Source organism: Peromyscus maniculatus, chromosome 5 (assembly GCF_049852395.1).
Source record: "Peromyscus maniculatus bairdii isolate BWxNUB_F1_BW_parent chromosome 5, HU_Pman_BW_mat_3.1, whole genome shotgun sequence".
NCBI classification, from domain to species: domain Eukaryota; kingdom Metazoa; phylum Chordata; class Mammalia; order Rodentia; family Cricetidae; genus Peromyscus; species Peromyscus maniculatus.
In genome coordinates, this window is record NC_134856.1 from 9,574,583 (window position 1) to 9,593,421 (window position 18,839).

Consider the following 18,839-nt stretch of genomic DNA (forward strand, 5'->3'; position numbering starts at 1 on the left):
TTTTGTTCTATAAAGTCCCTGAAGTACGTATTTTCCTCTTCAAACCAAAAATACTTCCAGAAACACGAGTAAGTTTTCTTTGCAAAGGACAATCTTGGTCTCAAACACCATCATTTCAAGAATACAGATTAAAAAGCCCTCTTGAGGTTCCTTGAAGATTGGTGATGGAACAAGGAAATTCCATGTAGAATTTAATAGTGCTGAGGACTGGGCCCAGGGCTCCTGACTGCTAAGCATAAGCTACATTTCTGCAGCTCTGAAACCATCTCCTACACGGGCTTTTGGAGATCTTAGTATTTCCCATTCCTGTGTGACTACCTCGGACACAGCAGTTCTCTGGTTCCGTGATGCCGACGTGAAGTGAACAGCTCTGTAAGAGCCTCAGCATTCTTAGGAGAGAGTGGAATCTTTATGTAAAATAAGAAACAGACTGCTCCTGCTACAGAAGCTGTGAGAAAGTTGATTATTGGTCAGTGGGCTAAAGGCAGAGTTTTTAATGAATACTGCTAGGATGACGGGGTGGCCATTTCCACTCAGATGGGAAGATGCCGATTGAATCTGATGTTTGGGCCAGACCATCTGGGAGCAGGTAGGTGAGGTAGGAAAGACGGTCAGTTACTTAAAGGTAGGCCTAAAAGAGATGGAGAATGATAGGAAGGGCTAGCCTAGTACTCACTTTTTTGTCCTGAGCAAAAGGACAAGGAAAGATAAGCTGTCACCAATAGAGGAAAAAGGCCACAAGGGTGGATTGGGCCAAGACTGGGAACTCAGTCCTGACCATGATTCCATCTGTCAGATGCTAGTGAACACCACACAGGCAGCTGGGTACGAGTCTAGGATTAGAGGGTGAGAGCTGAACCAGAACTCTGAACTTGGGAGTCATCAGCAGGTAGACAAAGATCCACAGCCTAAGCCTGGAGCTGTCAGGGACAGCGGCAAGAACTCAGAAACAGCCTTGTCTCACTCCTCTCTGAGTCCAGTGTGGCCCTGGGGAAACCTGCAGAGTGAACCAAGTCTTCTGTCTATAATACGGTCAGATACCTGAAGAGAGCCCTAAGGGGAAAGGCACACATCCACTCTCTGAATTTTAGAATCACTTTAATACTTGAGACAATTCATCCTTTTTGAGAAAAAAAAAATCAATTCTTTGACTGAATTAAACAATTACCTGGAAACCTGAACTGGGGAGGGGTGGTTTCTGGGATGACGAATAGTCCGACAGACTTGAAGGACACTGCAACTGAACATGGGTTTGAAAACTGTGTATGGTATAATCTGTTCAAAACTTAAAACAAGTTCTGAATATGTGGCCTTTGAGGAAACTTGTTTTATGCTTTTTAAAAAGAAAGATAATCAGCAGTCTCAGTATTATCTTTAAAAACAAAGCTACCTGCGAAAGCAGAGCCGCCAAAAGCTAGGCTAACACACTCTTTGCCCATGGTTCCTGGGCCCTGAACGTGCATAAAAGCTGTGGTAGAAACGAAGTGTCATTTTGCTAGGGCAGAGCACACTCCCAGAAAATGTTCCTAGTATTTATGCATATTGTACAAACAGAAATGCAGTTGTAGAAACACAGATTTGAGCATTACAGTCAAATAAGATCAAAGAACACACCCTTAGATGACTTGCTGATTCCCGGCAGCCTGGAAACTAGACAGCACATGTACAAAATGCAAAGCCCATCATTTAATTAAAATGAAGTCAAATGATAAAAACAATTTTGTGCTAAGACAGACATTTACATGCATCTGTCATTTTAAGCATCCACTACAATACTAGTGATCTGGGCACCCAAATCTCTCTGTAATTACAATGAAGATATTTTCCAGTAGCTGTAGGATGCCAGGGGTGGCCAGTGGTATGGAGAAACTGCCTACCAGACAATCCAAATGGCCCTAGGAAATGAGGCTTTTGCCAGTGATAGCCTAGGGTCTGGAGAACTCATCCCTCGGGTGCAATTTTAAACAGATTCCCAGTAAGTGGTCAGGGGTCCTCTTTGCATTAATGTTGCAGTAGTTAACCCTGGAGAAAAAAAATGTAAAGAAGGAGTCTTCCCTACTAACACTTACCAGGCTGTTTTTCAGCCGAGGCTCTTCAGTGTAAGCCCCTGATGTAGATATCACAAAGGCTGGTAAACACCCTTTAATAACTACTTTCCAACTCCTAACACCCCCCTGACAGCTTTTCTAGACGGGGAATGGAACAAGTGCCAGTGCTCTAGAGATCACTGACAGACACACCACGGCCCCTCTGGTGGACTGAAGGGATGTGACTCTAGTTCAAAAGCCCGGATTACAGGGCCCAAGAGCTCAACGTCGTCTCCTTTCTGCTCTGCCACTCAGCTGACTTCCCTTTCCTCCCAATGTACCGTTTTGGAAACTGGGGTAAGTCCCAGCAGGTGGGCAGCATGGTGGGGATGATATCCTTTGTCCAACCATGAGGAAGGTGAGGCAAATAAGCTTAAGAGAAATTTGTGAACAGGCAGAGATGACCCACTTTGTACTTGTCCTTTGCAGCCAACAAGACCAGGCACCTGAGGAATCCCAGTTCCAACTTGACTATGTCTATGTCCAAGATCCTTCTTTCAGATGAACTCTGGCTCCTCAGCGGCATTCTCGGGTCAAAAGGCCTCGCTGTGGAACAGCAGGTAACTGAAGTCCAGGAAGACCAACAGGATCAAGGGCATGCACATCTGCCCCCAACCAGGTAGTTCCAAGCTCGGAGCCTGCTGAAGGTCAAAAGCCCTGAAGCAGTCCACAGTTGGGTCACCCATGAAGTTAACTAGGTCTTGTCAGGGACACAGAGATAAATCCACGAGTTGCAGTGCTGTTCAGTCTTCCATATTAGTGAACTTTCTCTTCTTATAATTCTGAACGAGGTTGGACGCTGTGATCTGAGAAGCCTGACCCTTTTCCCAGCTCTGAAAGTCATTCAGCCCTTTCTGCCCTATTTGAAATAAGCCTCTCTCCATCTCATCCAGCCTGGCGACCAGTGCTGAAGTGTCTTCATTGTAAGAATTCTGGGAGGAGTCCATGATGCGGCGGAACCGTCCAATAAAAGTCTGAAGAAGAGTAAGAGAATCAGGGGCAACATCACATCCCATCACTCCAGCCACACTGAAAACCTTCCATTAACTTACTTTTAGGGGGAGACGGGGCACCCATGCGATACCATGTATGTGAGTAGAGGTTGGAGGACAACTTGTGGGACACAGTCCTTCCACCAACCTAACACAGGTCATCAGGTTCAGCTGCAAGGGCCTCTACCCTGATAAGCCGCCCTGCTGGCCCTCAGATGTCTTGTTCTTACTGAAGCAGTTAACGGTTTGTGTATTTACTTGTTTATTGGGCAGGGTCTCACTATGTAGCCTCAGCTGGCCTGGAACTCAGAGATCTACTGGTTTCTGCCTCCCAAGTGCTAGAATTAAAAGTGTGCACCACCATATATGGCCTTATTGTTATTTTTTCAACTATGTGGATATGTGTATATCGATGTGATTGCACATGCCCTCATGCTGCTGGAGTTGCAGGCAGTTGTGAGCCACCTGAAGTGGGTGCTGGGAATTGAACTCGGGTCCTCTGCAAGAGCAATGTGTGCTCTTACCACTGAGCCTTCTATCCCGCCCCTATACTGGAACACTTGGATGGCTTCAGTTTGGTCTCAGGACTCACCCAGGAGGCTTGGGTGCCCCCTACTATTTAAGAAAGTCTTTGTTTCTCTTACAGTAAAAAAGGTTGTTATGGAAATCCAATGGATTGTTACTAAAACCAGCGAAGCAATATATGTAAAGCATACCACAAGAGGCTGGCGCACAGCAAGAGGCTGGCGCACAGAGGCCCTGGAAAAGCACTGCCCGTCGTTACTGGGAACAATGACTACAGAAATGAAAATGAACAGCTTTCAACCAGATGGGATTTGGGATCAACTGGATTCAGTTTCTATTTTTCTCAGTCAAAGAGCAGGATGGAGATGTGTAAGAGCAAAGAGCTCTGAGGAAAAACCACAGGCCCCGATCCAGTTTTTCTATTGTCTCACAGCAAAAATCATTTAATCTAGAAGCAACTCTAAAACACTTGAAAGCAGTGACGGAAAAAGAAAACACACAACTCACTTTAAAAAAGAAAACTTTATTCAAGAACAAGTCCTGGGGGCTGGGCCTGTTGGCACAGAATGTAATCCCAGCTACTCGGAGGCCGAGGACCCTAAGTACAGGCCAGTCTAGAACGCTGAGCCAGTTAGAGGCCACTGAGTAACTTCGTGAGACACCCCATCTCAAACAACCAGCAACAGAAAGTCCAAGTCTCGGTAAAACACACACGCTTCCCTCTTTTTTAGCTTTCCATTCTACAGTTTTTTAATTCAACCTCTGGTCTACAGTATGGGTATGAACTGCTTTTACTGAATGGACAGCAATGTTTTTTCTTCCTTCCTTCCTTCCTTCCTTCCTTCCTTCCTTCCTTCCTTCCTTCCTTCCTTCCTTCCTTCCTTCCTTCCTTCCTACCTTCCTTCCTTCCTTCCTTCCTTCCTTCCTTCCTTCCTTCCTTCCTTCCTTTCAATTTTGTGGTATCAGACAGCCACAGAATAAGTAAGACTTAAACTTTTTCCCTTCATATTGATTTCAGGTGTATGAGTGTACTGTCTGCATATGAGTGTACTGCACCACGTATGCGCAGTACCTGTGGGGGCCGCAAAAGGGTGTTGGATCCCCTGGAACTGGAATTACAGAAGGCTCTGAGCCACCATATGGTGTTGAGAATCAAACCTAGGTCCTAGGAAGTAAATACAAAAAGGAAGAGGCAGGTCATACATTTTTTAAATGTATCAGATAAGAACAAGAAGTTCTGGGGTGCTACCACACAATAAAGTGCCTACAGATGGCTATAATGAACTGTGCATTTCAAAACGCTAAAGAAGAAATGATTAAGGGGCTGGGGAGGAGGAGGAGGAGGGCCACTGGGGAAAGCACCTGCCATGCAAATGTGAGGACCCAAGTCTGAATTCCCAGAACCCATGTAAAAGCCGAGCAAGGACTGCACATCTGTAATTTCACTGCTTCGGTGGTCAGATGGAAGTGGAGATGAGTTTACTGACTAGTCAGATGGGAAGTGGAGACTAGTTCACTGACTAGTCAGATGGGAAGTGGAAACTAGTTCACTGACTGGTCAGATGGGAAGTGGAGATGAGCTCACTGACTAGTCAGTCTGGCGTAGTCAATAGCAAGAGAGACCTTGGAAGGTGAGGACTGACCCCCAAAGTTGTCTTCTGACCACTCCATGTGTGCCGGGGCAAGAATGCACCTGCACTCACACATTTAACATGAGCACACACGTAAACACACCAGACACACACACACACAAGAATGAATACTGTAGATAGACATGTTTAACTGACATAGACATTATATAATAGATACATGTATTAAAACATTATATAGGACCCTATAAATGTGTAAAACACTTTTGTTTTGAAGCCGGAGACAATTTTATTAAAGTCTGAGAAGAACAAGAGGGAGGCCAAGCTGTGGATCCCGGCGGCTGCCAAGGAAGCAAGATGGAGAAGAGGAAGAGAGAAAGCCATGCCTTCTGTATGGAAGCTGGCAAGCAGCTGTGTGACAGAAGAAGAAAGGACTCCAGATGAGTCAGAGACCCCAGGGCGCTGGAGAAAACACGCTGCGGCTTTTTGGCCAGTGTCCAAAAGGCAAAGCTCTAGGGCAGGAAGACCATCTGGGAAAGGTGTATATATATTAACTTATTAAGGGGCAATTATCCCTCCCTTCTCCTCAGCATGTCCTCAGGTGAACAAGCTTTCCTCTGGGGTGGACTCCTGGTCAGGTGACTGACAGCAGTCTGATTAACTGTTTTCTTTTTAAAAATACAGTGTCTTTTATTTATTCTTCGATAATTTTATACATGTGTCTTGATCATATCCATCCCTAAGTCCCCTTCTCACTCCTCCAGGATATATCATGTAAAAACCTTTATAGGTTTTTTTTGTTTGTTTTTTTTTTGTTTTGTTTTTGTTTTTGTTTTTCGAGACAGGGTTTCTCTGTGTAGCTTTGCGCCTTTCCTGGAACTCACTTGGTAGCCCAGGCTGGCCTCGAACTCACAGAGATCCGCCTGCCTCTGCCTCCCAAGTGCTGGGATTAAAGGCGTGATCCGCCTGCCTCTGCCTCCCAAGTGCTGGGATTAAAGGCGTGCGCCACCACCGCCCGGCCCTTTATAGGTTTTATTTCACATCATAAGAGGCAGGCACTGGACCACTGGTCTACATCCCTGGATCAATTAAAAAAAAAAAACTGGCAGAACAGTGGAAGTGTAGGCCACCCTAGAACACCCACAAACCAGGTTTATGGATCACACGTCTCCCCAAGTGTGATGGCTACTCTAAGTTGTCAACTTGACTGGATCGGAAGTCAACTGAGCTGCAGGCTGCTAGGGCCTATGAGGGACTGTCTTCATCTGAGATGGGAAGACCCACCCTGAACGTAGACAGCACCTTCTGAGGGCAGCTCAGATGAAGACATGACAAAGGAAAACGCTTTGCCTGCCTGCCCTCACTCTTGCAAGTTCACCTACCCCATTGGGGTGGCATTCCTTAGCTGATATTAGGAAGCAGCAGCTCTCGGAGAATCCTCAGGTGTTTAGCACCAGACTGGGACTGCTAAGACATCCAGTCTTGTGGACTGAGCAACTACTGATTCTTAGTCTCTTTGGTGTGACACGGCTATTGTTGGACTACTGAGACCATATCATGTAAGCCGATCTAATAAATCGCCTTAATAGTTGTTTTTTCTTCTCCAGTTAAAAGCTTTTTATTGATCTGAGAACCCACAGATACTCTTTCAATTTATTTTTTAGAAAGTTAGCCCTGAAAACATACATACAAGAAACATCATATGGACTTAGCAGGTTATATTTAGGAATATATATGTATATACAGATACATATATGCATGCAATAACAATTAGTGGAAAAAAGACCACGAATTTGGAGGAGACTGGGGAGGAACATATGGGCGGGAGTGGAGGGAGGAAAGGGAAGGGAGAAATGTTGTAACTATATTATAATCTTAAAAAAAAATGTTTAATGCCTCAGCACTTTAAGATTTATTTTATGTATGCGTGTCTATGTCTGTGTACATGGTGTCCATGGAGACCAGAAAAGGGTGTCAGATTCCCTGGAGCGGGAGCTACAGGTGGTTATGAGCTGCCTGATATGGGTTCTAGGAACTGAACTTGGGTCCTTTGAAAGAGCAGTATGTACTCTTAACTATAATGATATTTTATTTGTACTGAAATGTGATTTGTATGTTAATAAAGTTGCCCGGGGGTCAGAGCTATTAGCAAGCCATAGCGAAAGCTGGGTGTTGGTGGCGCACGCCTTTAATCCCAGCACTTGGTAGGCAGAGCTAGGTAGATCTCTGTGTGTTCAAGGATACAGCCAGCATTGGAGACACACGCCTTTAATTTCAATACCAACCATAGAAGACCTGGAGGTCTGTACAGACAGGCAGTGACTAGGAGGTCATGTGGTTGGGTTTACAACCAATGAGGAGGCAGAACAGAAACTCTATAAAAAAGACAGACACAGGAAGTAGGTCTCTTTTGGAGAGGTACAGCGACAGTGAAGGGTAAGGTTTTTAGCTCTTAGCTATCGCTCTGACCTCTTGGCTTTCATCTTTACATTAAGATGGTTGGTTACATCTACACTTAACCACTGGGCCAACTCTCCAGCTCTATGTCTTCACGTCTGTCTATCTGAAGTGCTCATGTCTCATGTCTATCTGTCTGTCTGAAGTCCTCATGTCTGTCTGTCTCTCTCCTTTAGAGAACCCTGACTAATACAGAGGGTAAAAACGATGTCTGGTAGCTGCCATCACTCATCACTGGCTGCTAGGATATGCACAGCCCAACACTTCACACTACTTACCTGCAGCAGAGACTGGGAGATATCTGCATTCTCTGGACTGTCAAAGTGCAGAAGCTGGGAGCCAAACCCGTAGAAATGGGGCCCCATTTTGTGGAGGTCCACGACATTAGCGTCTGCACTGAACACAGTCCTCCATCCCTCTTGGTACATCTTGGGAAGCTCCACAGAAAGGATGCGCCGCTTGGTGTCGAAGAGTCCTTTAGCCAGCCACAGGGGAAGCTCAAGCTTTGTGCCCTGCACCAGGCGAGAGCACAGGATGAGAAACGAAGGCACAGTCAGCATATGTGGGGAAATGAAAATCCCTGTTTTCTGGGAAATACTGCCTCTTCTACTGGTGACTGTGAAGTGACATGAGGAAGCAAACCACAGACTTACATTGTCATTTTCTTTTCTAGCCGTGTGTGTGTGTGTGTGTGTGTGTGTGTGTGTGTGTGTGTGTGTGTCAGGGTAGGCAGGTAAATGCACACTGTCTCCCTGGTAAACACGGCGTGTGTGGAGGCCAGAGGCTGCTGTCACAACGTTCTCCTTGCTTACTTCTCCATCTTAACTTTGAGACAGTTCGTCCTCTTGCCGACTGACCCAACGCTACCTATTTCAGTCAAACTAGCTGGTCAGTGGGCTCTGGGGATACAGCAGTCAACCTCAGCCCCCACCCTGCCACTGCCCGAGTTAGAGACACAATCATGCCTGGCTTTTTAGGTAGGTCCTGTGGATCTAGACTCAGGTTCTCATGCCAATGCAGCAAGAACCTGACTCACTCGGCCACATCTCCAGCCCTTATTTACATTATTTACATATTCTTAACTGGTACATTTAAGGGGTACAAGATGCTGCTGCAATACACTTTCATATTGTATAATCTCTAAATCAAGTTAACCACCCACCTCAAACAGCATTTCTTTAGAGTAAGCACATTCAAAATCCTTTCTCCAGTTGTTCAAAAGGGCAAGGGCCTCACTGTAATCTACAGCCACTCTTCTGCTCAGCAGCACACCTGAACGCCTTAATTAACACCAGAGTGACATCTGCTAATCAAGTTCCCGCCCCCACTTTCCCAGACTCTGCTGTCATTCTGCTACTCTCAATTTCTATGAGATCAGCTTAGGCTGAGGTTTCATGTCATGAGGCAATAAAGACAGAAAACAGATTATAACAAAAACACGACAAAAAACAAAAACTGGCCGGCAGTGGTGGCGCACGCCTTTAATCCCAGCACTCGGGAGGCAGAGCCAGGCAGATCTCTGTGAGTTCGAGGCCAGCCTGGGCTACCAAGTGAGCTCCAGGAAAGGCGCAAAGCAACGCAGAGAAACCCTGTCTCGAAAAAACAAAAACAAAAAACAAAACAAAAAAAAAACCCAAAAACAAAAAACAACAACAACAACAACAAAACACTGAAGTGGAAGTCTTCCAGAGTAAATGAATATACTTTTTTACTTTTACTTTCTTTGAATATTCTCCATCCATGGTATGTATATATAAGTACCAATCTGGATGCTGGTAGTAGAGAACAAAGTGAAATCAATCTGAAGTCAGGGGGCTTCAGAGGTGGCAGAAAGGGCCAATGTCTACGGTTTTCAAAGCCCTAAGAATTGGAAAACATGACAAGATGAGATGACCGGCCAAAAACCAAAAGAAATCTCCTAGTTGAAGCCGTAGGGCCCAGGTTCGAATCCTAGTTTACCACTTACTGGAGGCCGCTGGCTTTGTCACCCAGTCTTTGTTAGGTTTATGGGAGGGTAAAGGGGCAAGTGCACGGAGCTGCCACATTCACTCCGAACAATGAGCAACCTTTTACCGAGGACTGACTTGGTTAAGCCACCACGGACTGCGGGGGGACCCTGGCCAAGCTCCTCAATCTTTGTGGAGTTGCCTAAGTGAGAGGATGTAACTTAGCTCACGGTTAAGTTACACCCACCTCCACCCCGCCATGCCCCGCTTCCGCCCACCCTGGCGAATCGGCCCTTGGGAACAGGCGGCTGACCCTGCCATCAGTTTGCAGAATGCACAAGGCCACTTGCAGTTCCCAGACTTACAAACCTCAAATAAGTTTTTAGGGCAAACATGGACAGAACCAAGACCCCGCGAGGCTCAGCTGGGGCCAATCCTCCAGCGTTCGGAAAGCCAAGACCTGGGGGGGGGGGCGTTTAAAAACAAATCCAGCGGTGGCGGGGAACCAGCCCGAGAGCTGTGCAGCTTTCCGGGGTCCCCGCGGCCTCCCCGGGTCGCCTCACCTGCGGCAGCGCGTGGTCCGACTCGGCGTCCGCGCCCCGCTCCAGGAAGAAGGCGCCCAGGCGCGGCATGGACGTCTCGACGCGCACCGGCAGCTTCTCCTGGGACATCAGGATGTCGTCCAAGGACAGGAAGTTCTCCTCGGGTCCCAGGGCGCCGGACTCCACCGGTAAATACGCCTCGGACATGGCTGCTCGCGGCAGCGTCAAGGGACGAGGCAGCCACCGGCTTCAAACTCGGCTTTCCCGCGCCTGACTCGCCAGACCCGAGCAGTCGAGCCCTGCGGGCCTGTGGCTGCTCAGGCAGAAGCAATCGATGAAGTCACAGCTCTGGTCCCGAGTCACCGCCCTGAGCGGAAACCCTGGGGTGAGGCGGCCGGAAGTTCTCCCGCAGCTGGTAGCCTAGGCTGGGCAAGGTGGTTAGAAGCTTGAACGTGAAGGGACCGTGTGCGTTTTGTACTAACTGGACTGTATTCATACAGCCCTTTAAATAAATATATAAAATTTAAAAACATCCTTGGGGGGCTTCAAATAAAACCATTATATACTATCCACTCCAGTCCTCATTAAATCTGCTTTTATTACAACCTTTTCACTGGTAGGTTAATTTTTGTCTTTGAAAACAACTCAAGAAACAAAAACACAAGCGCTAGCCCGAATGTTGAACTGTGTGCGGAGTTACAAAGTATTTGTAGTATTTTGGTGGTGGTGGGGGGGTATGGGTTCAGGTGGGGCGGGAACTTGGATGGAGAAGTAGATTTACATATGAGTGACAAAATCTTAAGTCTTTCCCAGGACCTTCCAGCTTGCTTTGCTGTCAACTGACAAATTCCTCTTGTGGCTCTTAGTTTAAGTTCCTAAAAGAGGAAATTAGACTAGTCCCGTTAGTCTTTTGACAGCCACCCTACCCGCGAGAGTTCCAGTGCCAGGTGTTATCATGGATCCAGAACAAGGAAAGGTCATGGTTGCTTGGTGCTAGGGTTTGTGGCACTACTCACACAAGGATGCGCGTTGAGGGGGATTGTTGAGAGACGTGCTGCAGGGCATTCCTGGGGTAGTGGAGTTTGTGAGCAATGTGTACACAGGAAGGGGGGTGTTCTTGACTTTCATCTTTTGCATCCCTTTTTAGTTTTGAATGAAACAATTTGTTAATGTATTCACATAATTCACTATATTTAAGCAATAGCCTTCTAAATACGGACTGGAACTTTACATATGCTAAGCAACAGTCACTTGTTTTTTCTTGCCAAAATACTTGAGTTAAATGAATGTTTAAAATATTTACACCACTTTTCTTTACTTTTTTTCCCTCTTCTTTTAGCAATCGTTGCTAGTCAGTTTAAAATAATTTCTTCTAGGCAGCTAGTTTAAAAGATCCCAGTAGTGTCAAGCATGGTGGCACATGCCTAGAATCCCATCAACGAGGAAGCTGAGGCAAGAGGATCTCAGGCTTGAGGCCAGCCTGAGTTACATGGCAAGACCTTATCTTTAAAAACAGTTATGAATAATGTGCTTGTTGACATGACAGGATCAGAAGCAAACTCCAGATGAGCTAGGCATGTGCTGACACTGTTGGCAATTTCCGGCATGTCTCCGGATCTTAGGTACAGCTACTTCCCAATTCACAATGGTCCCACTAACAATCTTTTGTTTTACAAGGGTACAAAAACTTATTCATATAACCATTCTGTTTTTATTTTCAATACAGTGTTTGATAAATAACATGAGATATTCAGTGTTTTGTTTTAAAATAGGCTTTGTGTTAGATGATTTTGCCCAACTGTGTCCTGAGGACATTTGAGGCAGACTGAGTTAAACTATGATATCTTGTAGGGTAAAGGATAAAATGTATTTTCACTTAATGTTTTCGATGTACAATAAGTTTATTGAGAAGTCACCCTGCTGTAGATCAAAGAATATCTGTATTTAATGAAAAGTGTATTAGAGATGGCAGCAATAAAATTGTTTTCATCAGTCCTATAAATGAACCATTTTAACCTCAAATAATGCTTGCCTTCCTTTCACTTATAATATCCTACCATATTTTTGAAACAACGTCTTGTATGCAGCCTAAGCTGACACTAAACTCAGGAGTCTTCTGCCTCAGGCTTCCAGGTACTAGGGTTACCGGTATTGTGCCTACGATATTTAAAATTCTCATTGGCAGTGGGAATGAGAAACCAGGGAAATTTACATTCATCTCCCCCTGTTTTTCAGTGCTGGTCTCCATAAACATCGTATGAATGGAATCATCATCCTTGCTTCCCTCCAGGCTTCTCTTACACAACAAAGTCACACTTCCTGCATTAGCAGTCACAGTCACACAGTCACACAGTCACACAGTCACACAGTCACACAGTCACACAATCCAGCCATTGCCAACTCTGCTGCTACCACCTTGTCAGTATTTTGATATCTTGACCCATGGGGACATGGGGAGGAATTACCCCTCCGGAGTTAGCTAATTCCTAGAGACAGCAAACAAGGTATCTGTGAACATGCCTTTAGTTTATAAATCAGCCATTCCAAGCCTCTGTCCCAAGGCAGTTTATCTAACACATACACAAAGCCAATGTTTCCTGTACACATGCCCCAGCAAGGTGTTGGGAGCACAAGGGTTCTGATACTCACAGAGAAGCACTAAGTGAATGTGTAATGTTAATCACGAAGGGGTGTCTCCTCGATGGAGGAGATAAAAATCAAATGCCTGCATTCCATCCAGAAGAAAGCTGAGAGTGGATCTTGTTAACGACCTGGTGACCTTTTTGCTCTCTGAAGGGACAGACCTCACCCAAATTCCTCAGACTGATCATCCCAGACTCTTTCCTCCTTAGACCGTAGCCCATCTTTAGGGGAGATGTCACATGTACTTTATGGCTTCCGACCTTTGTGCTATCAGTCAGAGACCACACTAGATTCTAGGCCTTTCAGCTGTAGAACCAACCCTCATGGTCACATGCACTCTGTAAAAGTCTCTATGTAGTCATACCTTAGGCTTTATTGTGCACCTGGAAATTGGACTGATTGTGGCCTGGAAACTTTCCCCAAATTGTACTGTGTTTTAAATATGCTGACAATAAATCACCTGGTATTAGACTTCTGGAAGTCAATCTGCACCGTGTTTCCATTCTTATTTCTTCTTGCAGTTCGCTTCCCTATATGACACATGCAGGGACCCCCTCTGCATGGGACACATATGCACACATACATGCACACTTGCACACACACATGCTGCACACACAAATGAATATAATTTTAAAATTAAGTAAACATAATCCATAGTGATAATGTATACTTTTCTGCTGAGATGGAGATATGGCAGCAGATATGGTTTGGGATAGAAACATGAACTTGTTTATTTGAAAGCAATATAGGTCATTTACTGCTGAGGACTGTAAGCTACTTTTACATAGAAATAATAATAAAAAAAAAAACCTCAATGAGTTAACCACATCACAAGAGTATCACTTTTGTGCAGAGACCAGAATATTAACTTTAAATGCAAACACCATATTAATACTGAAAGGATTAAGATGAAATCAGATGGTCTTGTTTGTCTCACTTAATGTCTTGGCTTCTGGCGAAACTATCCACTGCTGTGTACTGTTACTCTGTTTAATCTCTCTTCTCCTTAACTAGTAAACACGTGAAGAAACCAGAACAAGTGAAAAGAGTGAAGGTTTGAGTTTGTGATGCTAAAAACAGCCAATCCTTCGATGGAGTGGCACATGGTTTATTGCATACGAATCTGTCTATGGTTTATGTCCTAAGAGCCAAGAAAGCTCTTAAGCCAACTAATCAATAGACCGAAAGTGTGCTGGGAAGACTTTCGATCTGCGTAAACTCCGCCTTGTGTTCACTGTGCTAGCGACACACTGAACTGCAATGCTACCTTCTGACAGTGTCTGCTGGGTCCTGAGAACAGACCGGCCATTTGAGAATCACAGACGCCTGGGGCAGGAGTGCTTTAGAACACAGTGAATGCGATAGGAGCTGCCTTAGTGGCTATGGCCCAACCTCAGAAGGCAGAAGCAGTTTTCAAGTGTTTAGATCATCCTGGTGTGTATGTATGGGTGCGTGCATGCAAATGTGTGTGCGTCCCACGCTGAGGATTGAACTCAGGAACTCATGCATGCTAGGCAAGTACTTTATCACTGAGCCACATTCCCTGACTCTAAAATTGCTTTTTGTCTGTTTTGTTTCTGCTTTTGCTGTGGGATGTTCTGTATGTCCTGTGGGAGCCCGTTCTTGGGTTCCTCATGGCTTTACCCAGCAGGTCCGCATAGAGGATGATTAGGACCACGGGCCTGGGTGCAGGTGTCTGAGATGGTCTGCACTTGGCTGTGCTGTGGAATGGTCTGTATGGCAAATGTGTTTCTCTGATTGGTCAATAAATAAAACACTGATTGGTCCGTGGCTAGGCAAGAAGTATAGGCAGGACTAATAGAGAGGAGAAAAGAAAGAACAGGAAGGCAGAAGGAATCACTGCCAGCTGCCACCCTGACAAGCAGCATGAGAAGATGCCGGTAAGCCACGAGCTGCGTGGCAGGGTATAGATTTGTGGAAATGGATTAATTTAAGCTATAAGAACAGTTAGCAAGAAGCCTGCCACAGCCATACAGTTTGTAAGCAATATAAGTCTCTGTGTTTACTTGGTTGGGTCTGAGCAGCTGTGGGACTGGCGGGTGACAAAGATTTGTCCTGAATGTGGGCCAGGCAGGAAAACTCTAGCTACATGCTTTATTTTTTTTTCCTGAGGTAGGTTTCTTTTTATGTATCCGAGGCTGATGAATTCATGATCTCCTGCCTTGTCTCTAGAGTGCTAGGATTAGAGATCTCATTACTAGACTCCACTAAGTCGGTTCTTTTGAATGCCAGAGCTGTCTAAATTTCTCTCATTGAGTGGGGAAGTTGTATTGCAGGTGACAAAAAATCCAAATCCAAGGGGTATGGAGGACCCATGGGACAGGAAAAAAGAGAAATGCACAGGACTCCATCCTTAGAGTTTGGCAGGGTTTCCTGATCCCTTCCTAATTCTTATTCCCAGGCACTGGCCCACCCACAGAAGTTGCCTTCGCCGTCACAGAAGGTCTAGTAGCTGGTCATTTCTCATCACTCTGGCAGGTGTTTTCAACCTTTGATGCTGCAAAAAGTCATCATTAGCTCCAATAGTTACACCCAAGAACCTCACATTTTGAGTCACAAAAGTAGTGGCCAAAACCTCATAAAGTTTAAATAAGTTTATGATGTTGTGTTGGGCCACATGTGTAGCTATAGTGGTTGCATGTGGGCCTCAGGTTGCAGGTTGAACATACTTGCAAACCTAGTCCAAGCCACCGGAAGTTCTCACTTGGATTTTTGCATTAGCTGTCTGTCTCGTCTTGCTTCTGTCCATAACCTCCACTGTGTTATTGAGAGATGGAAGACATTCATTCCCCAGGGTTTTGCAGTCATGTGTTTCACTGTCTGGATTGTCTTTCTCCTGCGTTGCCACAAGACTGATCTCAGGTTTTTCTTCAAACTCCACTGCCTCAATGAAGCCTTCTCTAGCTACAGTTCTAATTACTTTTCACTCATATTTGACATTCACCTGCTATGTTTTAAATGTGTCCACAGAACGTATAGGTTGGAACTTAATCCCAATGCAGTACTGTTGGGAGGTGTGTAGGTCACAAGGGCCCGGTCCCCATGAATGGATTCATGAGTGAATAAAAAGGATTGTGGGCATGACTTCTTTCTCCTCTGCCTTCTTCCATGTGAGGACATAGCAAAAAAGGCTCTCATCAGACCCTGGGGCCTTGAACTGGACCCCACAGGATCCAAAGCTATGAAAGGATACATTTCTGCTCCTTACAAATTACCCAGTCTGTGGTATTCTGCGGCAGCTCTGCAAGATGTACTGAAAGCCCTCCTGTGCCCCCCCCCCCCCCCCCCGCCACCCCATCACTCTCAATACACTGCATAACTGCATATTTTCTATATCTTAGTGCTTCAATCAGTTACCCTTCTCAGAGTGTTAGCGCCATAGGGGGAGGGACGGGAAGGTTTTTAGTCTCTCCCCATCCCAGTAGCCCTACTGCCAAGTGTATTTTGGGCATTTACTATTAGTGACACTCCTACAGCAAGAAATAATAGGGAAATCAGGGGTTAAAAAATATTTTGCCAGGGTACAGGCTAAGTCCCGAGTGTTTCTCTAGACCCACCAGCCATGAGACAGTCCACTGATTGAGCTCCATTAACTTCAATAGAGTTGAAGCTGAGATACGGCCACGCTGAATGTCGGTTTTACAGTAACTGTGAGACCAGAGTACTTCAACCAACAGTGACCACACGTGAAAAACGACCCTTTCCCTCTGGTGAGACAGTCCGTTTCCCTGAATCGCTGTGTGGCCTCCGGACTCATCAGTACCAGCTGGTGTCTAACCTCCACCACTTGAGACACCTTTGTGACTGCCAGGAAGCGGCTTCCGTCGGTGTCTGTAAGATGGACTTAGTGAAGTACCTCGGGGAGGACGGAGCAAATGAGCCTGTTTGCACAGAACTCTGCTCCAGGCCCAGGCCCACAGGAAGTGCCCAAAACCTGATCATTAACTGTGTCTGTTCACGCCTGTATCCTCAGTGTCACAAATGAGGATGTCACTTCTGGCATACAGCAAGCACTCACTGAATGCTTGTTTAAAAGCCGCCAACATCTGTGACTGTCATTACTCTGGATTTGGCTACTCCTCTTTGGCTTCCTCTCCAACTCAAGTTTCTCAATGCATTTAAAGGTGAGAAGTTACTGTTCAACTTTTTCCTTCTGCAAATTATCAGGTAGAGTTTATCACCTATTAGAACAGATTACTGTATTAAGGTATTTTTTTTTGTATCATGAAATTAGAGTGCTATGTTTGAAATCTTATTATGTAAGGTTAATAGATTAAAATCAGCGGGGCTCATTTTTACATAATGTGAATGTTCTTTTGGTTGAGCTATTTCTTTTTTTTTTTTTTTTTTTTTTTTTTTTTTTTTTTTTTTTTTTGGTTTTTCGAGACAGGGTTTCTCTGCGTAGCTTTGCGCCTTTCCTGGAGCTCACTTGGTAGCCCAGGCTGGCCTCGAACTCACAGAGATCCGCCTGCCTCTGCCTCCCGAGTGCTGGGATTAAAGGCGTGCGCCACCACCGCCCGGCATTTTTTTTTTTTTTTTTTTTTTTTTTTTTTTTTTGGTTTTTCGAGACAGGGTTTCTCTGTGTAGCTTTGCGCCTTTCCTGGGACTCACTTGGTAGCCCAGGCTGGCCTCGAACTCACAGAGATCCGCCTGCCTCTGCCTCCCGAGTGCTGGGATTAAAGGCGTGCGCCACCACCGCCCGGCGGTTGAGCTATTTCTTAAGCCCTGCTCTAAAACGCCTTCCACAAGATCAAAATAAATTGATGGGCATGATGCGACCTCCTATGTGGGTAGTGCTGATTTTAGATTCTTCCCACAGTCTTCAGCAGTACTAATGAAATTGTAAACCCATCTTATTTATTCAGAGAGATCTTGTGTGTCACCCTCTTCTCTTGGCAAAGAAGCAGCTATTGCTCTCATTATAATAGAGGCACGTGTTAATCCAGCTTTCCTCTTTATAGTTTCACAAAAACACCTCTTGCCATTCCTATAGTTCCATCTTATTGTGGTTATCTATGTTATAGTTTAATCTATGGGATGGCCAGACTTTCTTAAACGGGAAGGGTGGTAAGCAGATTTATTTCCCTGAGAAGGAAATGGGGGAGACTGCCTTCGCTTATCAAGATGTTCAGTTGCTTGTTACATGCCCCGAGGCTGCAAACGTGGGCACAAGGATGGGTGTGACAGTTCTGGACGGTGAAGGAATCTGTCAGCACACAAGGGGAGCATGACAACGAGAGTCATGTCCAAAATGAAAGCAACGTGAATTCTACCTTAGATGGGCAAGTGCTTACGGAAGCTTTAAGGAAGAACCATGGGCATGGGTGCGATGGCTCAGTCGGTCAAGGCACCTGTCACCACAGCTCATGATTGAGTTCAGCCCTGGGATCCCACGTGATAGAAGGAGAGAACCAACTCCTACAAGTTGTCCTCCGACCTGCCCATGTGTGCTGGTGTGTGTGTGTGTGTGTGTGTGTGTGTGTGTGTGTGTGTGTGTGTGTACACACCCCCGCACACAGTAATGAGTCTTTTTTTCTGTCCCACCAGCCAGCTCCCAAATAATGACATGGAGACTTCCTATTAATTATGAAAACTTGGTCTATAGCTTAGACTTGTTTCTAGCTAGCTCTTATAACTTAAATTAACCCATTAATACTAACCTACATTATATTATGTGGCATTACCTCTCTTCTATCTTACACCTCCTGTTTCCTCTCCGTGTCTCTTGGCATCTCCTGCAGATCTAGATTCCTCCTCCTCTTCCTTTCTCTCCTGGGAAATTCCACCTATGTTTCCTGCTGTTGACCATTCAGCTTTTTATTACACCAGCTTCTCAGCTCAACCACAGTGCTCCTGAGACTCCTAAGGATGTGCTCCTATAGCAACTTTACAGAGGACCCTGTGAGGAAAGGACCGTCCCAAAGCCTGAGCTTGATGTTGCCAAGGGATGAGATTTTACAGGACTTATGAACCAGTCAGTTTCCCATTACCATTTTTTTAAATGGCAGCGATAATCGACTTCCAAAGAGAGGAGGTT

General features: G+C 45.4%; 1 protein-coding gene across 1 annotated transcript; it reads right to left on the reverse strand.

Moving 5' to 3' along the window:
* Window positions 1-1,081: 1,081 nt before the first annotated feature.
* Window positions 1,082-10,463, reverse strand: Gins3 (GINS complex subunit 3). The gene is made up of 3 exons (XM_006977800.4): window positions 10,160-10,463; window positions 7,929-8,162; window positions 1,082-3,061 (listed from the first exon to the last, which is right to left on the reverse strand). The coding sequence occupies exons 1-3, from the start codon at window positions 10,343-10,345 to the stop codon at window positions 2,831-2,833; spliced, it is 651 nt and encodes a 216-aa protein (XP_006977862.2). The 5' UTR covers window positions 10,346-10,463; the 3' UTR covers window positions 1,082-2,830.
* Window positions 10,464-18,839: the final 8,376 nt, after the last annotated feature.